This window comes from Aulostomus chinensis, chromosome 9 (assembly GCF_037954235.1).
Source record: "Aulostomus chinensis isolate RoL2024-O1b breed Wild chromosome 9, RoL_Achi_v1.0, whole genome shotgun sequence".
NCBI classification, from domain to species: domain Eukaryota; kingdom Metazoa; phylum Chordata; class Actinopteri; order Syngnathiformes; family Aulostomidae; genus Aulostomus; species Aulostomus chinensis.
In genome coordinates, this window is record NC_141328.1 from 5,519,339 (window position 1) to 5,539,523 (window position 20,185).

The following is a 20,185-nucleotide window of genomic DNA, read 5'->3' on the forward strand; positions in this document are numbered from 1 at the left end:
CACACACACACACACACACATATATATATATGTGTGTGTGTGTGTGTGTGTGTGTGTATGTATGTATGTATGTATGTATGTATATATGCGTATATATGTGTGTGTATTTGTGTGTGTATGTGCAATGTCCATATTTATTTTTATTTATGTATGCACATATATACACACTTACATTCATACATACATACATATATGTGTGTGTGTGTATATATATATGTACAATGTCCATATATATGCACACACACACAAAAATGAAACACGGAGTGAGATCATATAAAAATGAAGTATTTGTCCACCAACAGCCAACTTTAAAGCAGTTCCTCCTCTTTTAAAAATATCTCCTGTGACTTCCTGTGTGAAAGCTTTTCCCTATTTTATCAGCAAACAAGCAGTGGTGAGTATTTCTCGGAGGCTCTTCCTCTTTTTCGTGCTTATCGAGTATAATTTATCTGTGTGTGTGTGTGTGTGTGTGTGTGTGTGTGTGTGTGTGTGTGTGTGTGTGTGTGTGTGTGTGTTTGAGTGCGCACGTCTGAGAGGACAATGCTGCGGTTCTTCAGTTGTCACGCGTCAACGGAATCCCGTAGTGCGTCATCAGACGACTATTCTTTCGATATCTCGCTGTGATTGGTTGGCGGCTGGAAATCTCCCCGCCCACCGCCCAGCCATGTATGGAAACCTTTCTCTGACGTCATGGGTACAGTAAAGCTAACGCTTTAAAGCTGTGGAGATGAGAGCGGAGGGGCCGCTCGTCTACTCAGTAATGCCGACGATGATTGACTGTGGAGTACAGACGGTTCGAAACACTTGTAGAGCCAAGCAGGTAAGGCACATTTCTGACTTTTAAAAAAATAAAAATAAAAAACAATTTTATATATATATAGATATATAGATATATAGATATAACCTTGTCATATTTAAATGTTCAACTGACATCAAGTAGAGAGAAACAAAAGCAGTTTCTTCAGACCGCTATTAATAAATGTAGGCTACCCACAGCTAAATTACTGCATGTCTTAATGCTCAGTGGATATAAGAATAAGAATAAATTGTAATGCAATAAGAAAGATTTAAAAGCAAGGCAACTTTTCATATTTATTAATATATGTGTTATTTCTGTGTCACAACTCAAATTAAGTTGTAGAATAAAATTTAAATGCACTATGGAGATTGCTACAATGTTTTCCATTTCACTGTATACATGTGTGTATTGCCTACATGTATGTATGTATACATGTATGTATTGCCTACATGTATGTACATATACATGTGTGTATCTGGCATGTGCCACATGCTCTGGCATCCTTGTCCTGTCTGAAATTCAACCCCAATTTGCAGGCATGTGCCCCTGACCAGAGCCGGTGTCCAAGATGCCAGGGACAAAATTAGTGGGCCCCCTCCTACACCCCCAAAAAACTCAACCCACAAACACTTTCTTCTTTTTTTTCCCCTGTCATTTATTTCCCCGCCACTGATTTATACATCAACATCTGACAAAAGTAGGGGACCCAACCAAGACAGGGACCACTGCTGTGTAGCAGCAGCAGAAGCTAGCAGACGATTGTGTCATCAGGCATCATGCTTATAACTTTAACTGTTAATGTGCTGATAAAAAATGTAATAAAAAGTTGAAAATATACCCCAAAAAAATTAAATTGCACCAGCCTATTTGACAAAAACACAGTGTTATCAGTTTTTTTTGTATGAATTCTCCATTAGGTACAAACTATTATTCAACATAATTGAGTCGACAGGCAGCATATTGTTGCCTGTGTGAAAGTAAATAATATGATGGGGGAAAAACTCCTTTTAATTAACTCTGCTAGAAATGACAAAAAAAATACAAATTAGTTTGGATTTAAATCTATAACTTTATTTGGGAATATACAAATAACACACAGTATAGACAGATATTATGGAGGTCGTCTTTCTGCATTACCCAATCTTCCAGGTCAACATCTATTTTAAGCTCTTGGGAAATACTGTGGTGTGTAATGATTTGTGTTTAATTAAATGTCCAGACAGTAAACCTGGGCTGATATAATGTGAGCAGTTTTGGTGGTTAGAATATTTTTGTGCTAATATTTCTATTTTTTTCTGTCTCTTCAGTCTTGAAGCTATGACTTGCATACACCCCCAACATGGATCTCAGCCCTATGAGAACAGCATTGGCAGCTCAGAGCTTCAAAGCACAGACTTTATCTCCAAACTGGCTGTGGATATGAGCAGCCCACTGGACCACCTCTCTGCTCCGTCCCTGCCAAGCATCAGCTCCCTGGTGGGCACTCAAGCGAGCAACTTTGATGCATACTCATGCCAGTTCACTGCAACCCCTGCTCACATCCCTCCTTCATTAGGCCAAGAGACTCCATTCAAGCTCGATGAGCTCCAGGTTTATGGCTGCTACCCCGGAGGGTTCATGCTGAGTTACTTGGATGAGGCTGTCTCCCCTAGTGGTTCAGAATATTTTGGCAGCTCCGCATCAACCTCATCTCCTTCAACCCCCGGCTTCCAGAGTCAGCATGCAGCCCCCTGGGATTCAGCCTATGGTGCATACTCACCTAATCCAGGATACTGGGCGACTGAGGAGACCTCAGTGACACATGCACCATCTTTCTTCACATTTGGTTCAGGGTCTCTGGAAGACATGTCTCATCTGGGTCAACCCCACTTGAGAGAGCAGGACCCTTTCACTTTAACTCACCCTAATGCCTCTGCACTGACTTTCCCCACCTTGGTGATGGAGCAATCATGTAGTCAAGATGGTGCAGACCAGATGGATAGGAGTTTATCCCCCAAATTAAAGAGTCCAAGTGGAAATGAGGGCTGCTGTGCTGTCTGTGGGGACAACGCCTCCTGTCAGCACTATGGCGTTCGCACCTGTGAGGGATGCAAGGGATTTTTCAAGGTAATCAGATATGTCTTGTAGGTTCAACATTTGCGCAGCACATAACTTTTGAATAGAAAGAGAGAAATGTGCCAGGCTTTTATACAAGTTTAGAATGATTTCTCATTTTTTTAAATTTTATTTTGTAGCGTACAGTACAAAAGAATTCCAAGTATGTTTGCCTCGCCAACAAGGACTGTCCTGTGGACAAGAGGAGGCGGAATCGTTGCCAGTTTTGCCGTTTCCAGAAGTGCCTCGCTGTAGGCATGGTGAGGGAAGGTGAGTTGAGTGGTGATGTTAAGGATGAACTGAATGAATATTAATGAAAAAAAAATATCGTCAATCACGAATGCCCTCTTTTTCCAGTTGTGAGGACGGACAGCCTGAAAGGACGAAGAGGTCGCCTGCCCTCCAAGCCTAAAGTTGTCCAGGATGTGACAACCACAGTGTCTCCAGTGAGCATGATCGCTTCACTTGTTAGGGCTCATATTGACTCAAACCCCGGTGTTGGGCAGATGGATTATTCCAAGGTAAGCAAAACCAAAATTCTTTGTTTTTAACTCGATAGCCCGCTCATATGGAACATGTGTCTGAACTTCTCTGCTGTCTGTTATTTTAGTATGATGACACAGAGGTCAGTCGGAACCAGAAGGAAGATGCTAATGACATCACACAGTTCTACGACTTGCTCACAGCCTCCATGGAGGTCATTAGGAAGTGGGCGAAGAGCATCCCAGGTTTTTCTGATTTCTGCTCTGAAGATCAGGATCTCCTCCTGGAGTCTGCGTTTGTGGAACTCTTCATCCTGCGTCTTGCATATCGGTGAGTGGCATTGCTAACAAAATCTGCAAAAGATAAAGGCCGTAGACCAACTTGTGATTTTGTAACTTAATTATTGAGTTAACAATCCCATACAATTGTTTTGAAGGTCCAATCCTGAAACGGACAAACTCATCTTTTGCAACGGGGCTGTGCTTCACAAAATGCAGTGTGTCCGAGGCTTTGGGGACTGGATTGACTCTATCTTGGAGTTTTCTCAAAGCCTCCATCGCATGAAGCTTGATGTCTCCTCCTTCTCCTGCCTCACAGCATTAGTCATTATCACTGGTAAGCGCTTTTACCATACCGCATACACACCGAACAGATGGGGAGACACGAGTTAGTTTTATTCCACCATGGCAACTGTTTGCTGGAGGAATCTGGTTTCATTGGTACAGACAGTCCAAGACAGTTATGCAACACAGGGATTGACACAACAGGTGTATGACAAAATGTAACTCGACCTCATGTATAGCACAGAGAAAAAATAATATAGGACACCAGACCTACCACAATGCAGGTTTATATTTAAAGACAAGGACTTGTTCCACTGTTCCACTGATTCATCAGTACCACTTTGGAGCCTCTGATCTAATCTGTGTTCTGATTTCGTCCACAGACCGACATGGACTCAAGGATTCAAAACGCTTGGAGGACTTACAGAACCAGCTCATCACCAGCCTGAAAGATCATGTCTCCGGCTGCGCCTCAGGCTCCTTACGCCCCAATTATTTGTCCAGACTGCTCGGGAAGCTGCCTGAGCTTAGAACACTGTGCACTCAAGGTCTCCAGCGCATCTTTTACCTTAAACTAGAAGATCTGGTTCCTCCACCACCGATTGTGGACAAAATCTTCATGGATACGCTTCCGTTTTGAGCATGGGATGTGAAAGTGATCGTTGATGATGGAGCTGAAAAATGAGAACTAAAGAGAACAGAAAAAGAGAACTGGTGGAGGATTATACCGCTCAAAGCGAAAATGGCTGTTGCTGAAGTTATAAAACTTGTGAAAAAAGACATTGGAGAACCACATGAGTCTCGTCTGAAGTTATTTTTCAGGAAATTTGATCCTATCCAGATGAAGTTAGACAGGCCAGCTCATGGACCAAAAGGTGACTGTTTACATCAGACAAGCTGCCATGAATGCAAGGAAGAAAGATGATTGTTTTCCACAAACTTACATATTGCAAATAATATCTGCACCACCATTTCAAAGATGGAACAAGCACAATCATTTTCTTTTTCTTGTAACATTATATATTGTTTTGTCGTTTGGATGAATGTCAATTGCACATAAAAATCAGACAAATTATCTTTAGCTAAAGTATTAACACAGTCAATCATATATTTCTTTTTTAGAATATATGCTTCCACATGTTCAAACAAATTATGCCACGGAGGGGCTGAGTCATTCAGTCGTTTCCAGCCTGGTGAGTCTATACGCATAAACATCGAAAGCGTCACTTTCTAGGTTTCTTCTCATGTGATAGCTCTGTTTGATTTTTAAATCTGACAAAACTATTGTTCATGATTAGCGTTCATGAATCATGAATAGACATTGAGCAGCTAATATACTGTGTATCAAAAGTGCAGTCTTATACACTGTTTGTAAATGATGTTGAATCTCTGGGGTTACTGCCACATGAACTGAGTCTGGGGAAATGTAAATCTGTTTTGGGCCTGTTATTTTTACATACAGAGAAATGATCTTTTACTGCAGATAAACATGGAATAAAATGTTGAGCTGCATACTCACACTGCTTTTTTTTTTTTTTTTTGGTCATCTTTACGCTGAATACTTGGAGCAATACCAGTAGCTGATATAATTTCAAAACGATGCGCCTACATGTGCTTATCTATATTGGTGAGTATTATCAGCACTGACCTCACTCCAATTTATTTCCTACCATCGTGTGAGGCTTCAGCTTGTAAGCCTGAGTCAAATGTAAATTATTCTTTTGGCAACTGATCAAAAATGCTGTTGCAAAATGTACCTCTGAAAACCTCTTTACCAGTTATGTGCTGGTCTCTTTTTAGAAGCCAGTGGAATTCCCTACCAGTCTCATGTGACCCAGACTATTCATCATTGTATAGTAACACACACTCCCGCGCCCGCTTCTTCCACTCCAAGTAAGTATGAGAAGAATACTTCAATAAATCAGCTCCAAAAGTCTATCTGATCGTCACTGTGGATCAAAATGTGAAGCTAGCAGGGCACTGGTCAATGGTAACGTCTTGCACGGGTGTCGAGAAGTTTGCAGATTGATGCCAAGAAACTTCAGAAAAGAGACAACCCAGAGGAGCTGGAGGACGTTTAGGTGCAGTGGGTCACATTCACCAAATGATTTGATGCACAAATGTGTTCTCAGAATCTGTATGGGATTTTATGTAAATCCTCTGTGACTCACTAATTAATATTCCATACTATTATGATACTTTTCCTACAACTACAAGTAGTATCACTGATTCTGAGATGATCAAATATTGCAAGAACTTTCCTTTATACATCATAATATCTGTGTACAGCAGGAACTATGAGATTAAACCATGTCCAACCAAGGGCATAGCCTTAGCTTGGTGTGATTGTAACCACAATAACAAAATCTCAACATTTTTCTTCTTCATAGTGATGGCAGAGCCTGACGTTGTTTTAACAGGAATAGTTAGTGTCAAGGTACTGATATTGTATTGCAAGAGGAAGTATCACGATACAGAGATGAATCATATTTTGTCCCACCAATTGTCTCCGAAATATCGTTTGTCGACCGAAGAGTTGTTTACCTACCAGGTCTAATTTGATTTGCAAAACTTCTCCACACATATCTCAGCCACAATTCTCAAATACCTATATTTAGTATAGTTACCAACCACTCAGATGGCACAGCCATTTCAGCTGGAGCCACATTGTAACATAGACGCTAGAGCAGAGCAGCACGTGCTTCCATCAATATGCATCGGTGTCAGTCAGATGAGTCCCCGTAGATTTATTACTCTTGGCCAGACATGATTCTCATCAGATCCAAGGTCATATCAGACACTGAGAATAGACATTACTATTTAATTCAGAGGTGCAGTACAACTAAAGAAGCATCAACCAGCTGATCTCATGCTTCTGTTGAATTACGTACTCTGAAATTTGTGCCTGCTGTTCTCATGCAACCTTGTATACAAGTTCGAGGCCTTGTACATGTTGGACTTATGCAACAAGAGCAACTGGATAAAGTCAGCATCTCTCTGATTACAGAACTTATGTTATTACTCTGTAATGATGTACCCGACGTGCCTCAGTGGAAACTGGGGTGGGTGAAAGCAACTTGATTGAGTGGAATATGAAAAGTGATAATAGAGGATCATAGGCTTCAGATAGATTTACAGGATTAGATCCAGAACTGCTCACTGAACACAGTACAGGACTCCTCTGTCTGTGAGAATATGAGAATGTCACATTTTTAAAGTAAGCCCAACAGAAAGGCTACAGTTTCACTTGCAGGCATCAAGCCAGGCACGCATGCTTGAAACTTGTTTGCAGACTGTCCAGCAGTCTGTGAGAGCAAGACGAGTTTTGTAAGGGTCACACCTCGGCAAGCCCCGGGATGTGACAAAGAACATGACAATAAAAGAACGCTGATGTCTCTCGAACAAGCACCATGAAAGTCGAGCTGGATGCTCAGTGACTTTTTACTTAAAAGCAAGAAGTGAAAAGCAGGTGTGAAATCTGCCCACCCACACTGTCTTTCTAGAGACATGATCCTTTTTTTCCCATATTTTGGGAAATTTCACAATCACGAGTCTTGCTCAAAAGTGAGAATTCTGTTCTGTTTGAACTATTTCATATCACAGACTGCTGGAAACCAGATAAAAGATCAAGAGATTTGTTTAAAAAAAAAAAAAAGAAAGATGCACAGCAAATCCCCTAAAGTCTTTGTTACTTTTTAGGATTTATTCCTCTCTATAGTTATTATGTCTGATGATTATAATTTGTCATTTTTTTATGGAAGTGAAGTCCATCCATCCACCCATTTTCTACCACCTATCCTGTTGAGGGTCGTGGGGCGGTGGAGCCTATCGCAGCAGCCTTCGGGCGACAAGTGGAATTCACCCTGGACAAGTCGCCAGTCCATCACAGGGCCAACACATAGAGACAAACAACCATTCACTCTCACAGTCACACCTACGGTCAATTTAGAGTATCAATCAGCCTCGTCCCCTCTTGATGTCTTTGGACTGTGGGAGGAAGCTGGAGTACCAGAGAGAACCCACACAGGAACAGGGAGAACATGCAGACTCCACACAGAAAGATCCAGTGCCTGAGCAGGGACTCGAAGACGGAACCATCTTGCTGTGAGGCGACAGTGCTGACCACTGCACGAGGACGAGGCTGATTGATACTCTAAATTGACCGTAGGTGTGGCTGTGAGTGTGGATGGTTGTCTGTCTCTATGTGTTGGCCCTGTGATGGACTGGAGACCTGTCCAGGGTGAACCCCGCTTCTCGCCCATAATAAACGGAAGAAAATGGATGGGTGGATAGGATTACTGCAGTGATGACTCCAGATTCTATAAGCATATGTGTGGACTACATGCGAAGCAGCTACTGCAAAGTTGTGCCTCCTTTAACATAAACATAGTACCACTGTGCACCACTGTGTGAGAGAGGTACTCCCTACAAATGTAAAAACACACTAGTCCTCTATTTTACTTTTTACGTGAAACATGTGTGGCCCTTTTCCCAAAGACACGGAGCAAAATGAGCACGGTAACGCAGATCCGACTAACAGAACGTAACAAATAACCGATGTAAGAGTCTAACTTCAACACATGCTCCATATATGCCTTTATAAACTGGGTTAGGAACACAATAGGATGAAGACTATAATCATAAAATTTGGAGTAACAAAGAGCAACTAACATTTTAGGGCCCTCATTTCAAAATTTCATTTATAGTTAATTTTAGAAAATGATATAATGGCTGGCTGTGATATGATATATTAAATAATGATAGTTATTTTCTGCAAAGGCAGGAAAATACAGTGCTATATTTAGAAATAGTTATAATTGGAGGTTGTCAAGTACACCAACACTTCTCGACCCTCTGACTGTGGCACTCAGTCTGGAACAAGACATACTGGAGCTATTCAGTTTCATTTTGGGTTGCTGGAGTATAAATGTGAATTTGCCATTAGACTTCTGGCCTAGAGGGGGAAATGCTGTTTAAATTTTTGATTTTTGTGGGGGGAGTGGGGAAGATAGATAATTACTGAAACTTTATTAGTAAATAATTAAAAAGGAAAGAAGTTTTGACATCTCCATATAAAATATCTACAGTTTAATACATTGAATAAATGCCAATTTTCTGTTTATGCCTCTACGTGAGACTTGAATGAATTATGGGCGTTGGCAACAGAGGAAAGTGCATGCACTTAAATGCCTACTACAATTAAGGACATATTCTTGTGCAAAAATTTGTCCTTCGATAAATTATAGGATCATTTTAACCCTCGGTTTAGTCTTATAGACAGTGAACAAATATTTTCGGCACCTTGCTCCTGGCATCTACACACCCAAAAATAGAAGTACAAGGGTGTGTTACCTTCTGAAAGGACATACATGTACCCCTCAGTCTGTTTTGCATCTTGTCCATTTGTCAAATGGGGCACTCCTGGTGTCTTCAACACTAATATTTTAATTTAGAGTTAACAAATATACCTTTGAGGGAACATTATTTGAAAGTGTACCAGTGTGTTCTTTTCTCTTACCTCCTTTTTTTGAGTGTGTATGACTCATTCAAGCTTGTTTAGGTAAAGTTATAGTCACAATATACACCTGAGGAGCGAGGAGTTACTGACGGCCATCGGGGTTCCCTTCTTGTCTATGAGACTGAGTTGTGAACTAAAAATCCTTTAGTGTACGAAAACAAATTTGTGTCAGAGCATTCCTGGAATGAAGCCCAATATAAGGATACCTGTACTTTACCTGAGTATTTCCAGTACAAGCTAACAGTTCAGGCTATTGTGTTCTTCGCAGTTTCAGTTGTATGAATTATGCAATTTAAACTATCCAACAGTTAATAATAGTTATCTGACACTAAACTCATTTTTTTTGTACATTGTCTGTGGCACTATTGGGCAGCACGGTGGTGCAGTGGTCAGCACTGTCACAAGAAGTCACAGCAAGAAGGTTCCGGGTTTGAGTCCCTGCTCGGGCACGGGATCTTTCTGTGTGGAGTCTGCATGTTCTCCCTGTTCCTGTGTGGGTTCTCTCTGGTTCTCCAGCTTCCTCCCACAGTCCAAAGACATCAAGAGGGGACGAGGCTGATTGATTCTCTAAATTGACTGTGTATAATGTAACTGATGTGTAAAAAAGTAGCCTTTTCTATTTCTATGGTGTGTTAACGAACTTATTTGTTGTCCATCAATGACCTTTAGTAAACAATTTAAACAACTTATTTATGAGTGTGAAATTTCTAATATAGGACTTCTAAGAGACCAGCTGACTAAGCACTGGATACTAATTGACATCTGTCCATCTATTCATTCCATTTTTTAACTTATCTATATCCCTTTACACCTTTTCCTATTTTTCCTTGGCAGCACAGCAGTCAGACATGACACCAGGAGTGTGTTGGGGCTCAGAGGAACACTAGTTACCACCCGACAGGGATTAAAAGGAACGTTTAAACTCAGCTGGTGACAAGTTAAAAAGATGAGCATCGACGTGCCATAGAATAAACAATGACAAATATACATCCAACCAGAGGCCGTGGTTCTCCTTGTGTTTGACAAGCCTGGGATGTGACAAACCTCTACATGGAGCCCTTGACAAGAGGTCCAGCATGTACTCTGTTCTGTGGAGTCATATCGCCTACTTGTAGATGGTGGCAGGGCAGCACAGTGTTCGTCTGAACACTTCCAATAATAGATGCAACATAAATAGACATCACATGAAATCAATTATGCCACTTAGATATGACAGAGTGGGCTGGCTGACTGCCTTCACACCAGGAGAATCCTTACTGTCACCTGGGCATTTTTGCTCACAATTTTTCACAAAATGCATTCATTGAACAAATGTAACGACTAACAAGTCAATTCAAATTTTGTAGTTTATACACAGAGAGCACCCATAGTTAAAAGTCTATGATGAACCAGAGAGCTAGTTGAATCAAAAGGAGATAATCAGACGAAGGGAATTAAGTTTCTGAAGTGCTGAGGAGTAGGCAGATGGGACATAAGGATCCACAAGAAAGAAACAAGTGCTGCCATCTAGTGGAGAAGCACTGAAATGGCTTTGTTTTACTCCTACATCATATTTGGAATACATTAAAGCCTCAGATTTACACTTTGCTATTCAATATGCACCTTTTTCTGGTTTTACTTTTTTTGGAAATGTCAGATTCATTTAAAAATGTCTTTCAAATCATCTCTCACTTGTGTTGCTCTGCAGTGAATTTAAACAATGCTTAAAAGGGTATTTTCAGATATTAAGCACAATTATTTTGGAGACGGTACACCAAGAAAGGAGTTTGAACTCGGCTCCCCAAATTCCTAGAAACTGCAACATGGCCTCAACCAGATTTTCACAGAAAGCTGCATCATCTGTTAAAATCTAATTGTCAAAATACAAATTGGAGTTTAAATGTTGTGGTGTTGCAGATGTCCCACCTACAACTACAATTACCCACTTTTTTTGGACATGATCCCTGTGAAAATCCCACTATACTAATTTTAATGTTTGTTGATGAAAACGTTCCAAGGACGATTCCTTGTGATGTCACAAATCATATCGCAACATGGGTTAAAATAATGTCAATTAAAAACCCTAGTTTTAACTTTCTAGTGCTGGAATTTTAGAGACAGTCCATCAAAAGGGTGAACGGTATGCAACCGCACATTCCCAAGTCTGGCTTTGCTGCTTGGAGGGACAACAATATCTAGCATTTCAGACTGAACAGAGGAGGAAATCAATCAAGCAATGACCACTGAAGCCACGTTCCAGGCAGAGACAGAGACCTGAGGCTCATGCACCTGTGGGAGTCGTTTCTTTCCAGTTCATAGTCAAACTGCTCTGATGTTGATTTTGTTAAAACACTTCCAACCACACAAACCACTTCACAACATACCTTTAATATAACAAGCACTCAAGTTAACCAGTGCCATTCTAACATTTAAAACATAAACATCAGCGTGTATCCACTAATCTACTTGTTAATATTGTTTGTACTAAGTAGAGAATGTAAGGCCTCATTCCTAAATGAGATTTCCTCCAACATTTGCATACAGTTGTGCAAATTAAATCTTGCCTGATGCTATTAAGAACAAATAGCATTATAAAAACAATAACAGGCATGGATGCACTTCAACCAAAAACCCATGTTAAGATTGTTTTCTTGAACCACAACAAGTAAGAATTATGCTTTATATGTCGACCACGGGAGTGTGTTGGGCACTCTACAACCTGGACCGAGATTATTGGTGGGCTTGACCTCCAGCCTGCAGGCAAACAAAGCAAAGAGTTAAAACAAGAAGTAAACCTTTAAAAGCAAAGACCTTAGTTCGACTGATGGAACCAGTGACGTACTTTGAATTCAAGATTTTATTTTCTCCCCACACAAATGGAGCAGCAGTTTCATCCTCCTCTGCAAGACAAGACATAATTATGTTTCGCACAGCAGATAAAGAGCACAATATTGCAATTATATCACCGTGTGCATGAAGAGATGCACAGCGCAGGATGGATACAACACGTCCAGTTGGCAGAGAGCTCGACAGATCGGAAGAACTGCTTGTTCTCCAATTCACGAAAATAAGGTGCCTTGCGCACAAAGCAGCTGGCTCGCAATGAAACTAAAAACACTAGAGTGAGCTCAAGCATACTTTTTAGCTGTTGATGTTCGTCTGCTGCCACGTTGCAGAGTGGAGCTAAAACCAGCCCAACGCTACCAATCACCCACACGTGATCCGAATCATCTGGATGCAAATTTGTTGAATTCTGGGAACTTTGTTTTACTCTCAAACTGATGAGTTGTTAAACGTAAACTGACAACTACGCGGATGAGATGAAACTAAGGTGCCACGGCATAATCGTTGGTCCCTGTTGTACCTCGCAAATGCTTATTAGAACTTAGCATTCAAATAAAAAAAACTATTTGAGATCAAGATTTTACCTCCCTTTGTTTATACTTGCTTCCCAGTCTAAGCAGGATTCTCAAAATTACAAACACCACACCAGCAAGAAGTGTCCTGGGGTGTCGTATCTCGGTTTCGTGTCTTTTGGGAGCTGTGGAAACAGCAGCAAGGAGCAAAATGACGGTGTTAGTTGTAATTTTGTTGCAGTCTAAACTCGAGGCTGACCGAATCATGTGAGAACGTCACCCCTTGAATGCAGACAACTGACAAAAAGAGATGACAAATTGTTGCAGAAGTTACCGTCTGACACAACAATCATTGCACACAAGCTCCGCGTATACAGTTGATGGGGCGTCGACTGCTCATCGTGTGTCTGAGACTGGAAGTTTTGGAAGCCGGCAGCAAATAACAGCATTCAACGGGATTTGTGTTCCCCTTAATTCTGACAGGAACTGATAACTATCTGTGTCTACAGCAGGGTCATTTCTCCTGGGAGTGAATGCTGATTAAAGTGGTTTCCCATGCAGGAAAAACCTGGGTGTTGGCTGCTTTTTTAGCCAGTTTTTTTTGAGGGGGGCTTCAGATTAGAGCACAATATGTTATCCATGTCACCTCTGTCCCAATCCTCCGTTGAGTTTGGGTTTTCCCAAGTGCTGACTGGGACCCTCCACCTACAGTGTCCATCGGTATCGCCATCTGTCAGAGAATAATTTGAGTCAGAGACACTGGCACAAACAAAAGAGTCAAGACAAAACACTACTAGTAGTCTTCCTACCATGGTCTGTGTCCACAGACACCCTGTCCTCGCAGGTTTCAGTGTGGTGTGTCAGCTCTTGCTTGGGGACCAGGTGGCGAGCGTTGTAAGGGCAGGTTTTCAGCTCGCTGGCCAGTTTTGGATGATTCTACATCAGGGACAGACAAACACAGTGAAAACCTATTGTCAGCAATGCGGGGGGTGGTGGTGGTGGTGGGTTAGGGTTTACTCCTAATTTGTAAGTGGTCCAAATGGATTTTCCAATGATATTTTGGATGACAGGAAGGACAATAGGTGCTATGCAACGCTAACATCATGGTGTTGACATTATTGTAATAAAATATATAAGTGTTCATCTCACCTTCCTGCACTTCATGAGATGGTAAGGGAAGCGACACGTTCGGATCAGGTGGTTCTTGTCAAAAGGGCACTGCAGCAGTTTGTCAGGGTCACGGTTTCCTCTTGAACCTTTAAAATTCGATAACTGTTACGAACACACTACATTTGCTCACTTATGTTTAAAAATACTGATGATGATGACAAATGTTACCCCATTCGTCCGACCCCTGCGGTCTTCCTGCAGCAGGAGTACTGTAAGGTGCGATGCTGGAGCCAAATTTGCAGCTGATGTCCATTCCTACCAGTGAGCTGACAACAAGGCAAACATGCTAGCAGGGACAAACAAATCCTTCCTCTGCACATTTCAGATCAGTTAAAAACCTGTATTTTAATGTCACATTTAAAGAATTTTTTTAACTGTGGTTTCAACATCAAAAATGAAAAACTAGCATGAACCTACATGGTTTCCAGAAAGAACTTTTCATCGGCAGGTGTGGCCTACTTTTGAAAAGCGTGAAATGCGGCTAGCAATTTACTGTAAATTGATTCACACTGCGATATGAAGCAACTGCCGGGGATTTATTGCCAACTAAAACTTAGTTACAGACCGAAACCTTGGGAGTGCATAGGAAGCTTTGGCCGCCAGCCACGTTTGCTAGGAAGAACTTGAGGAGCCGCCGAGCTCATTCAGTGCGGGTCCGGGTTTAACCAGGAACAACGACCCTAGCTGCGAGTTTGAAACGCTAAGGTTTTAAATTTTGGACCGGAACTCACTTCCATGTTGAAAAAAATCATATTAACGCCAAAATTAATTACATTACGAGTTCACCATCCTTACCGCCCGCGACTTTCTCCGTTTGCTCGGTAATGAGAATACCCCCCTCCCCCCCTCGCGAATTGATTTTAAGTTTAAGACAAGTCACGTGACTTCCTGTTTGTACTTTTAAACTATATATATATATATATATATATATATATATATATATATATATATATATATATATATATATATATATATATATATATATATATATATGAAGCTCTTTATACTTCAATATCCTGTTATTAAAAAGGCAAATGTATTCAAATATCACAGCTTGGGCTGGAAAAGTATTAGTTCCTGAATCAAATTATTTAAAAAAAAATGTAGATTGAGCCACCCCAGGATCCAAAACACAAAAAAAAAAATTAGAAAAAAATAACAAAAGGCTATTTATTTTTTATATGAATCCTGAGGAGGTGGGAATCAAAGTTCTACAAAAGAACTGCACTTAAATTGTTTACAGCCAGATGTGCGTACGCTGTGCAACTTTGTTACACATCCACTTCTCTGGGCATCTGTATTTGAGAGATCTATTATGATATTTGTGTTTTGTGTGCTTGTTTCTCAACTGTCTGTCACTGCCCATTTTGTGTTCATCTGCATTAGAAGAAAATAAACATTGGGTTTCATCTCCACCCCCATATTAGTGTTTCTGTGCCTTTACTTTCTCGGGGAGGGTCCACTGAAATGTTGTCTTGTGCAGGAACACCTTCATCACATTCACAACTGGAGGCTGCCCAGTAAAACCAGTCTAATCTACTGGAGCAGGTGAGGCTAAAGGCCTTGCTCCAGGGTACCTCAGTAATGGGGAGGTTCAAATGCTGCTTCCACACATTCCCCATCCAGACTTATCCTGCTGATCATAAAGTTTGCTCCCTCATTCTTAATCCAGGAACACACCAGACCTGACATGTTTGCGTTTTCAGTCCAGATCGAGAGTGATTGAGAGTTTTTGTTCTGACCCATTGAGATTTAAAAAGAAAAAAAACTGATCAGTCATTGCAGATGTTACTCCTCAGGACTGTCTTACAGTAACAACAGCGACTGTGTCAAAAAAAGAGCTGTAAAAAAAAAAAAAGTATTATGTTCTCTGTTCACCATACTTTTCTTGAACACCGAAAGGTTTTAAAATATCTCAATTTCACAGACATTATAGTAAAAGTTCCCATCAAAATAAGCAGACATCAGGCCCTTGGCCTGGTTATCATACTGGCAGAGTATCAAGGATGACACCGACTAATTCTTTTTGTTAAAGTGCTTTTCATTTAGATTTAAATGCAATTATTTGGGAGTGCCATGCAAATTGGTGAATATTTCTTGTACAAAAACAATATAAACAAGCTTGAGTGTAGCCAGAGGTGAATTTCCATCTTTTGTCTCTAGATAGATGTTACCTATAGTATGACAAATAAATTAAAAATCATTAAAAAGTAAAGATATATTTTAAACAATTATTGTCATAAAGAATGTCTCAATAGCATAAATAAAGTAGGATCGCATACACAGTAATAATTAATAAAAGTTGGGTCTCATTAAAAAAAACAAACCTTTCTTGAGCATAATTTGTTCTGATACTGAAGGTTTTTTTTTTTTTTTAATGCTGATTTTAAGCTGATAGACAAGAAACAAATCCTGCAACTCCTTGATTGTGACATCCGTTATGTGCCTCTTACATCTTTGCTAACCTGGGTGATAGACAGCTACAGACAACGCTCTCTGCTATACTTACATTGTGATATGTAAAGTCATAGCAACGCACCAAACATGAGTCAAGTCAATAATATCCTTGCAGTCAAAAAAGTCAGTTTAAAAGTACAGCTTGGTACCAGGAGCAAGTGTGAACGTTCCCCAGCCAACTTAGTTTTGCATGGTTTCTTAGAGGGAACCTGTGCGGTTCAGTGATTTAATACTGATCGATGTAACTAACCTGATCAAATGATAGAAATCAACCCAAAACACCGGAGCCACGTTAGAGGCAACGACAGGGACCAGAGGCTCATGCAAATGTAGACTCGAGTCATCCACACCTTCCCGGCAGGCGGGCAGCTGAACAAAACCGTGTCATAAAAACACTGACATACAAACTCACGTCGTCGCCAAACTGCTCTCACAATGATCTTTATTGAAAACACACTTTTAATAGAAGATGCGCACAATTCGATAATTGACATTACAAGATTTAAAATACATGACTTCATCGTGAATATGATCAACATTAAAATCAAGTACTTCATGGAAGATGTGATGACTAAAATTAGATTTTGTACAACACTCGAGTAAAACTGTGCAACCTTTTGAGAGGGAAGCGGCAAAGCCTGCAGTTATCAAAAACTCATAAAAAGCAACAGCCATGGATGTGATTGATTTAAAAGCCTTGGTTAAAAATATTATTGTGCATTATGATTTATGGCCCGACCACAGGTGTCCATGGGGCCCTCTTGGACCAAGATTATTTGGGGGCCTGGTCTCCTGGCTGCAGGGAGACAGGAGAAAGAGAGAGTCAAAAACAAGAAGACAACCTGTACAAACGAGATCAGACTCTGGTGAAGCAGATGACCTACTTTGAATTCAAGATTTTACACTCCCTCCACACGAACGGAGCAGCAGTTTGATCCTCTTCTGCGAGACAGAATTTTACAGACACAGAAAACAAATGGGTGAAGAGGACAGTTTATCACCATGTGGAGCTTCAAACACAAGCCAGAAAACATTTAGAGGAAAAAAATGATACCGAATTCCAAATAGATGGACGCATAACGCCAAAGACAGCCCTTGGATTACACCCCTCCCACCCCAAACAGCCACCATCTGCCAAACCAGGAAAGTATATATCCGCAATTCTTCTGTTTTACTGCCGCAAGCATTTATGGTCACAGCACAGCAGGAACAAGCAGATAGAAATGGACTTGAAGAAACACGAAACTGGATGAAATCCCACCAAAACACGCTGCGCTGCGCTCAAGTTGAAAAAGAAAAAGTCGAGTCAAAACCAAGCACTGCCAGAAGTCTAACTCACCTTTGTCCCAATCCTCGATCATCTCTGGGGCTCCCCAGTTCCTGACTGGGACCTTCCACCCACGGTGTTTATTTTCATCTTCATCTGTCAACAAAGAATAATTCATATAAGAAACTCTGAAACAAACTTGAGTTAAGACAAAGCACCACTAGTAGTCTCCCTACCATGGTCTGCGTCCACGGGCACCCTGTCCTCGCAGATTTCAGTGTGGCGCTTCATCTTGTGCTTGGGGACCAGGTGGCGAGCGTTGTAAGGGCAGGTTTCCAGCTCGCTGGCCAGTTTTGGATGATTCTGCATCAGGGACAGACAAACACAGTGAAAACCTATTGTCAGCCATGACTTGGTGGGGGGGGGGGGGGGGTGTACAAGCCAGCAGATGATGATCAGACATTAAAAAAGTTATATTAAAAAATGGACGGATAGATGGAGGTATGAAACACCTTTTCTCACCTTCCTGCACTTTATGATGTGAAAAGGGAAGCGGCTGGCCCTGATATGGTGGTTCTTGTCAAAAGGGCACTGCAGCAGTCTGTCAGGGTCACAGTTTTTCCTTGAATCTTTAAAACCAGAGAAATGTTTACATTTGCTCAGTAATATTTCATGACTCAGGTGATGTTGAAAAATGCAATAAATGATTTTAACTCTTACCAAATTCAACTGGAACCTGCGCCCTTTCAGCTGTAGCAACGTTGCAAGGATCAATACTGGTGCCAAATTTAAAGCGAGGGTCCATCTCTACTTGTGGGTCTGCAGGCAACACCAACTTGTAAACTGGCAAGGTCTGGAGGTGGAAAACGAGGTGAGTATCTGTAAAATAAAGTACCAAATGCTCTGCAGGTTAACAGATGCACTAGCAGGGTGAAAAGCCATTCAGCTCTGCAGGTGACACCAAGAGTGTCAGATGCTGGAATGCTTTATTTCATTATATATATATATATATTTGAAATCTTTTACAGAAAAGAGCAAATTTGATTATGGTTGCAGCATAAAAAAGAAATCAAATCTAGCATTAATTAGTCCGTCGTTTACAACAGAACCCTTTGCTCCAGAGGGGAAAGTCAACTAGGATGCGGGATTTAACAGACAAAAGCAACTCCAAAACATTTCACATCGGTATTTTGAACAAAATGAAGGATGGTTTGGGAAAAGTTGAAGACAATCATCCATAAAATTAAGTCGAAATCATTCATTTCACCAACACTCACCCACATCTTTTACCTTAACTGCCAAACGGCCGCATTGTGGTGAACCATAAAACCCCCCCGCAGACTAACATTTGGCTTCAGAGTAGCAAAACTTCTTTTTTTTTTTAAATGGCAATAAGTGGTATCTTCTGGTGTGTTAATTACTACTAGTAGTAGTACTGCTACTAGTACTACTCCTGCTCAGCTGGTCAAAACCATAAAATGCGCATCCAGAGGTCTTTTGCCATTCACGTTTACTAGTAAAAACTTGGCACGTCGCCGTGCTAATCGGCATCCCGCATCAAATCTGACACGATGACGCGCGTCAAAGCTCAAAAAGCCTAAAATCATCAAGTTTTTACACATGCGACACACTGTAGTGGAAAAAAACAGGAAAAGACACGTACCTGAGGAGGTTTGCTGACCTCTTTGCTCGGGTCAGGTGCAGCGAGTGAATCCTTTCAGCAGTTTGTAACGTGAATGAAGCGCTCTAAAATCACGTGACTTCCTGTTTACGTTCGGATCAATACTTCTGATATCGCCTGTTCGAAGGGTGTTGTTTTAGTTTTCGGTCAGATTGCAGCACGATGTCAGAATCAGTTTCACGGTTTCCGTTTGGCTCCACAGCTTCACGTTTATCCTGTCATTACAGCTGCAGATATCTTCAGATATTACAGCTTGTGCCAAAAGTATATAAAATTTAAACTGCATTACTTAGCCTTGGAATTTTGGGAAAAATATAATATTATAGTTAGAATGAGAAAATTAAAAAAAATACACAATAATATATTTGTTGTATTTTCTATTCAAAACTGGAGGAGCTGAACACCAAAGTTACATTTAAAATAAACTATATATGTATTAATTATAATCAAGTGTGCATATGCTATTCTTGCCTTTCAACCTTAGCATCTAAATGTGGACTTCTCTCTACTTAAATATTTAAAATATGTAATACAATATTTGTGTATTGTCCTAATTCTTATAAAATTATACTGCTTTTGTTTCAAACATTCTGTCTGGGATCCTATAGGGAAAGAAATGCATGGTGAAAGGGAGCCATAGTGTAGGAGGATGATATAAAGCTACTTAATTGCAATTATTTAGAGAAAGGTTTTTATGGAAATCACATAATTAAAGGACCAAATTTATCATGAATAGATAATCAGTGTTGCATTAGATTTCCCTGATTTCAAAGCAATCGTGCAGCCAAACAGGACTGTAACTGTACACGAGGTAAGAG

At 40.6% G+C, this 20,185-nt stretch overlaps 3 protein-coding genes across 9 annotated transcripts; 1 reads left to right on the forward strand and 2 right to left on the reverse strand.

Annotated features, from left to right (window-relative positions):
- Positions 1-723: 723 nt before the first annotated feature.
- Positions 724-10,406, forward strand: nr4a1 (nuclear receptor subfamily 4, group A, member 1). Of its 6 annotated transcripts, none has more exons than XR_015117709.1 (10): positions 724-820; positions 2,107-2,905; positions 3,034-3,163; positions 3,251-3,414; positions 3,504-3,706; positions 3,813-3,991; positions 4,323-5,132; positions 5,517-5,566; positions 5,740-5,832; positions 10,292-10,406. XR_015117709.1 is itself a non-coding variant. In XM_086212556.1 (7 exons), the coding sequence occupies exons 2-7, from the start codon at positions 2,117-2,119 to the stop codon at positions 4,577-4,579; spliced, it is 1,722 nt and encodes a 573-aa protein (XP_086068682.1). In that variant the 5' UTR covers positions 724-820; positions 2,107-2,116; the 3' UTR covers positions 4,580-5,495. The 6 variants fall into 6 exon arrangements, 1 of the variants encoding a protein (XP_086068682.1); XR_015117710.1 differs by lacking the exon at positions 10,292-10,406 and adding an exon at positions 9,831-10,092; XR_015117712.1 differs by lacking the exon at positions 10,292-10,406 and having other exon boundaries at positions 4,323-4,814; positions 5,062-5,132; positions 5,740-6,330.
- A 1,398-nt stretch (positions 10,407-11,804) lies between these two features.
- LOC147255522 (gametocyte-specific factor 1-like) lies at positions 11,805-14,821 on the reverse strand. The gene is made up of 7 exons (XM_086212557.1): positions 14,758-14,821; positions 14,131-14,228; positions 13,942-14,048; positions 13,602-13,728; positions 13,439-13,522; positions 12,279-12,336; positions 11,805-12,190 (listed from the first exon to the last, which is right to left on the reverse strand). Exons 2-7 carry the CDS (start codon positions 14,213-14,215, stop codon positions 12,109-12,111), a joined length of 543 nt encoding a protein of 180 aa, XP_086068683.1. The 5' UTR covers positions 14,216-14,228; positions 14,758-14,821; the 3' UTR covers positions 11,805-12,108.
- Positions 14,822-16,844: 2,023 nt separating this feature from the next.
- Positions 16,845-19,488, reverse strand: LOC147255523 (gametocyte-specific factor 1-like). 2 transcript variants are annotated; one of them, XM_086212558.1, is made up of 7 exons: positions 19,350-19,488; positions 18,407-18,565; positions 18,209-18,315; positions 17,923-18,049; positions 17,759-17,842; positions 17,304-17,361; positions 16,845-17,215 (listed from the first exon to the last, which is right to left on the reverse strand). In XM_086212558.1, exons 2-7 carry the CDS (start codon positions 18,489-18,491, stop codon positions 17,140-17,142), a joined length of 537 nt encoding a protein of 178 aa, XP_086068684.1. In that variant the 5' UTR covers positions 18,492-18,565; positions 19,350-19,488; the 3' UTR covers positions 16,845-17,139. The 2 variants fall into 2 exon arrangements, with proteins under 2 accessions (XP_086068684.1, XP_086068685.1); XM_086212559.1 differs by having other exon boundaries at positions 18,407-18,539; positions 19,350-19,479.
- Positions 19,489-20,185: the final 697 nt, after the last annotated feature.

Excerpts from the sequence above, each read along its gene's own strand:
- LOC147255523 (XM_086212558.1), bottom strand. The coding sequence starts at position 18,491 with ATGGACCCTCGCTTTAAATTTGGCACCAGTATTGATCCTTGCAACGTT. Across the intron at positions 18,316-18,406 it reads GCAGGTTCCAGTTGAATTTG|ATTCAAGGAAAAACTGTGAC; the intron begins GTAAGAGTTAAA and ends CTGGTTTTAAAG. Across the intron at positions 17,843-17,922 it reads GCCCGTGGACGCAGACCATG|ATGAAGATGAAAATAAACAC; the intron begins GTAGGGAGACTA and ends CTTTGTTGACAG.
- LOC147255522 (XM_086212557.1), bottom strand. The coding sequence starts at position 14,215 with ATGGACATCAGCTGCAAATTTGGCTCCAGCATCGCACCTTACAGTACT. Across the intron at positions 14,049-14,130 it reads GCAGGGGTCGGACGAATGGG|GTTCAAGAGGAAACCGTGAC; the intron begins GTAACATTTGTC and ends CGAATTTTAAAG. Across the intron at positions 12,191-12,278 it reads AATAAAATCTTGAATTCAAA|GCTGGAGGTCAAGCCCACCA; the intron begins GTACGTCACTGG and ends GTTTGCCTGCAG.
- nr4a1 (XM_086212556.1), top strand. The coding sequence starts at position 2,117 with ATGACTTGCATACACCCCCAACATGGATCTCAGCCCTATGAGAACAGC. Across the intron at positions 3,164-3,250 it reads TGTAGGCATGGTGAGGGAAG|TTGTGAGGACGGACAGCCTG; the intron begins GTGAGTTGAGTG and ends CTCTTTTTCCAG. Across the intron at positions 3,992-4,322 it reads AGCATTAGTCATTATCACTG|ACCGACATGGACTCAAGGAT; the intron begins GTAAGCGCTTTT and ends TTTCGTCCACAG.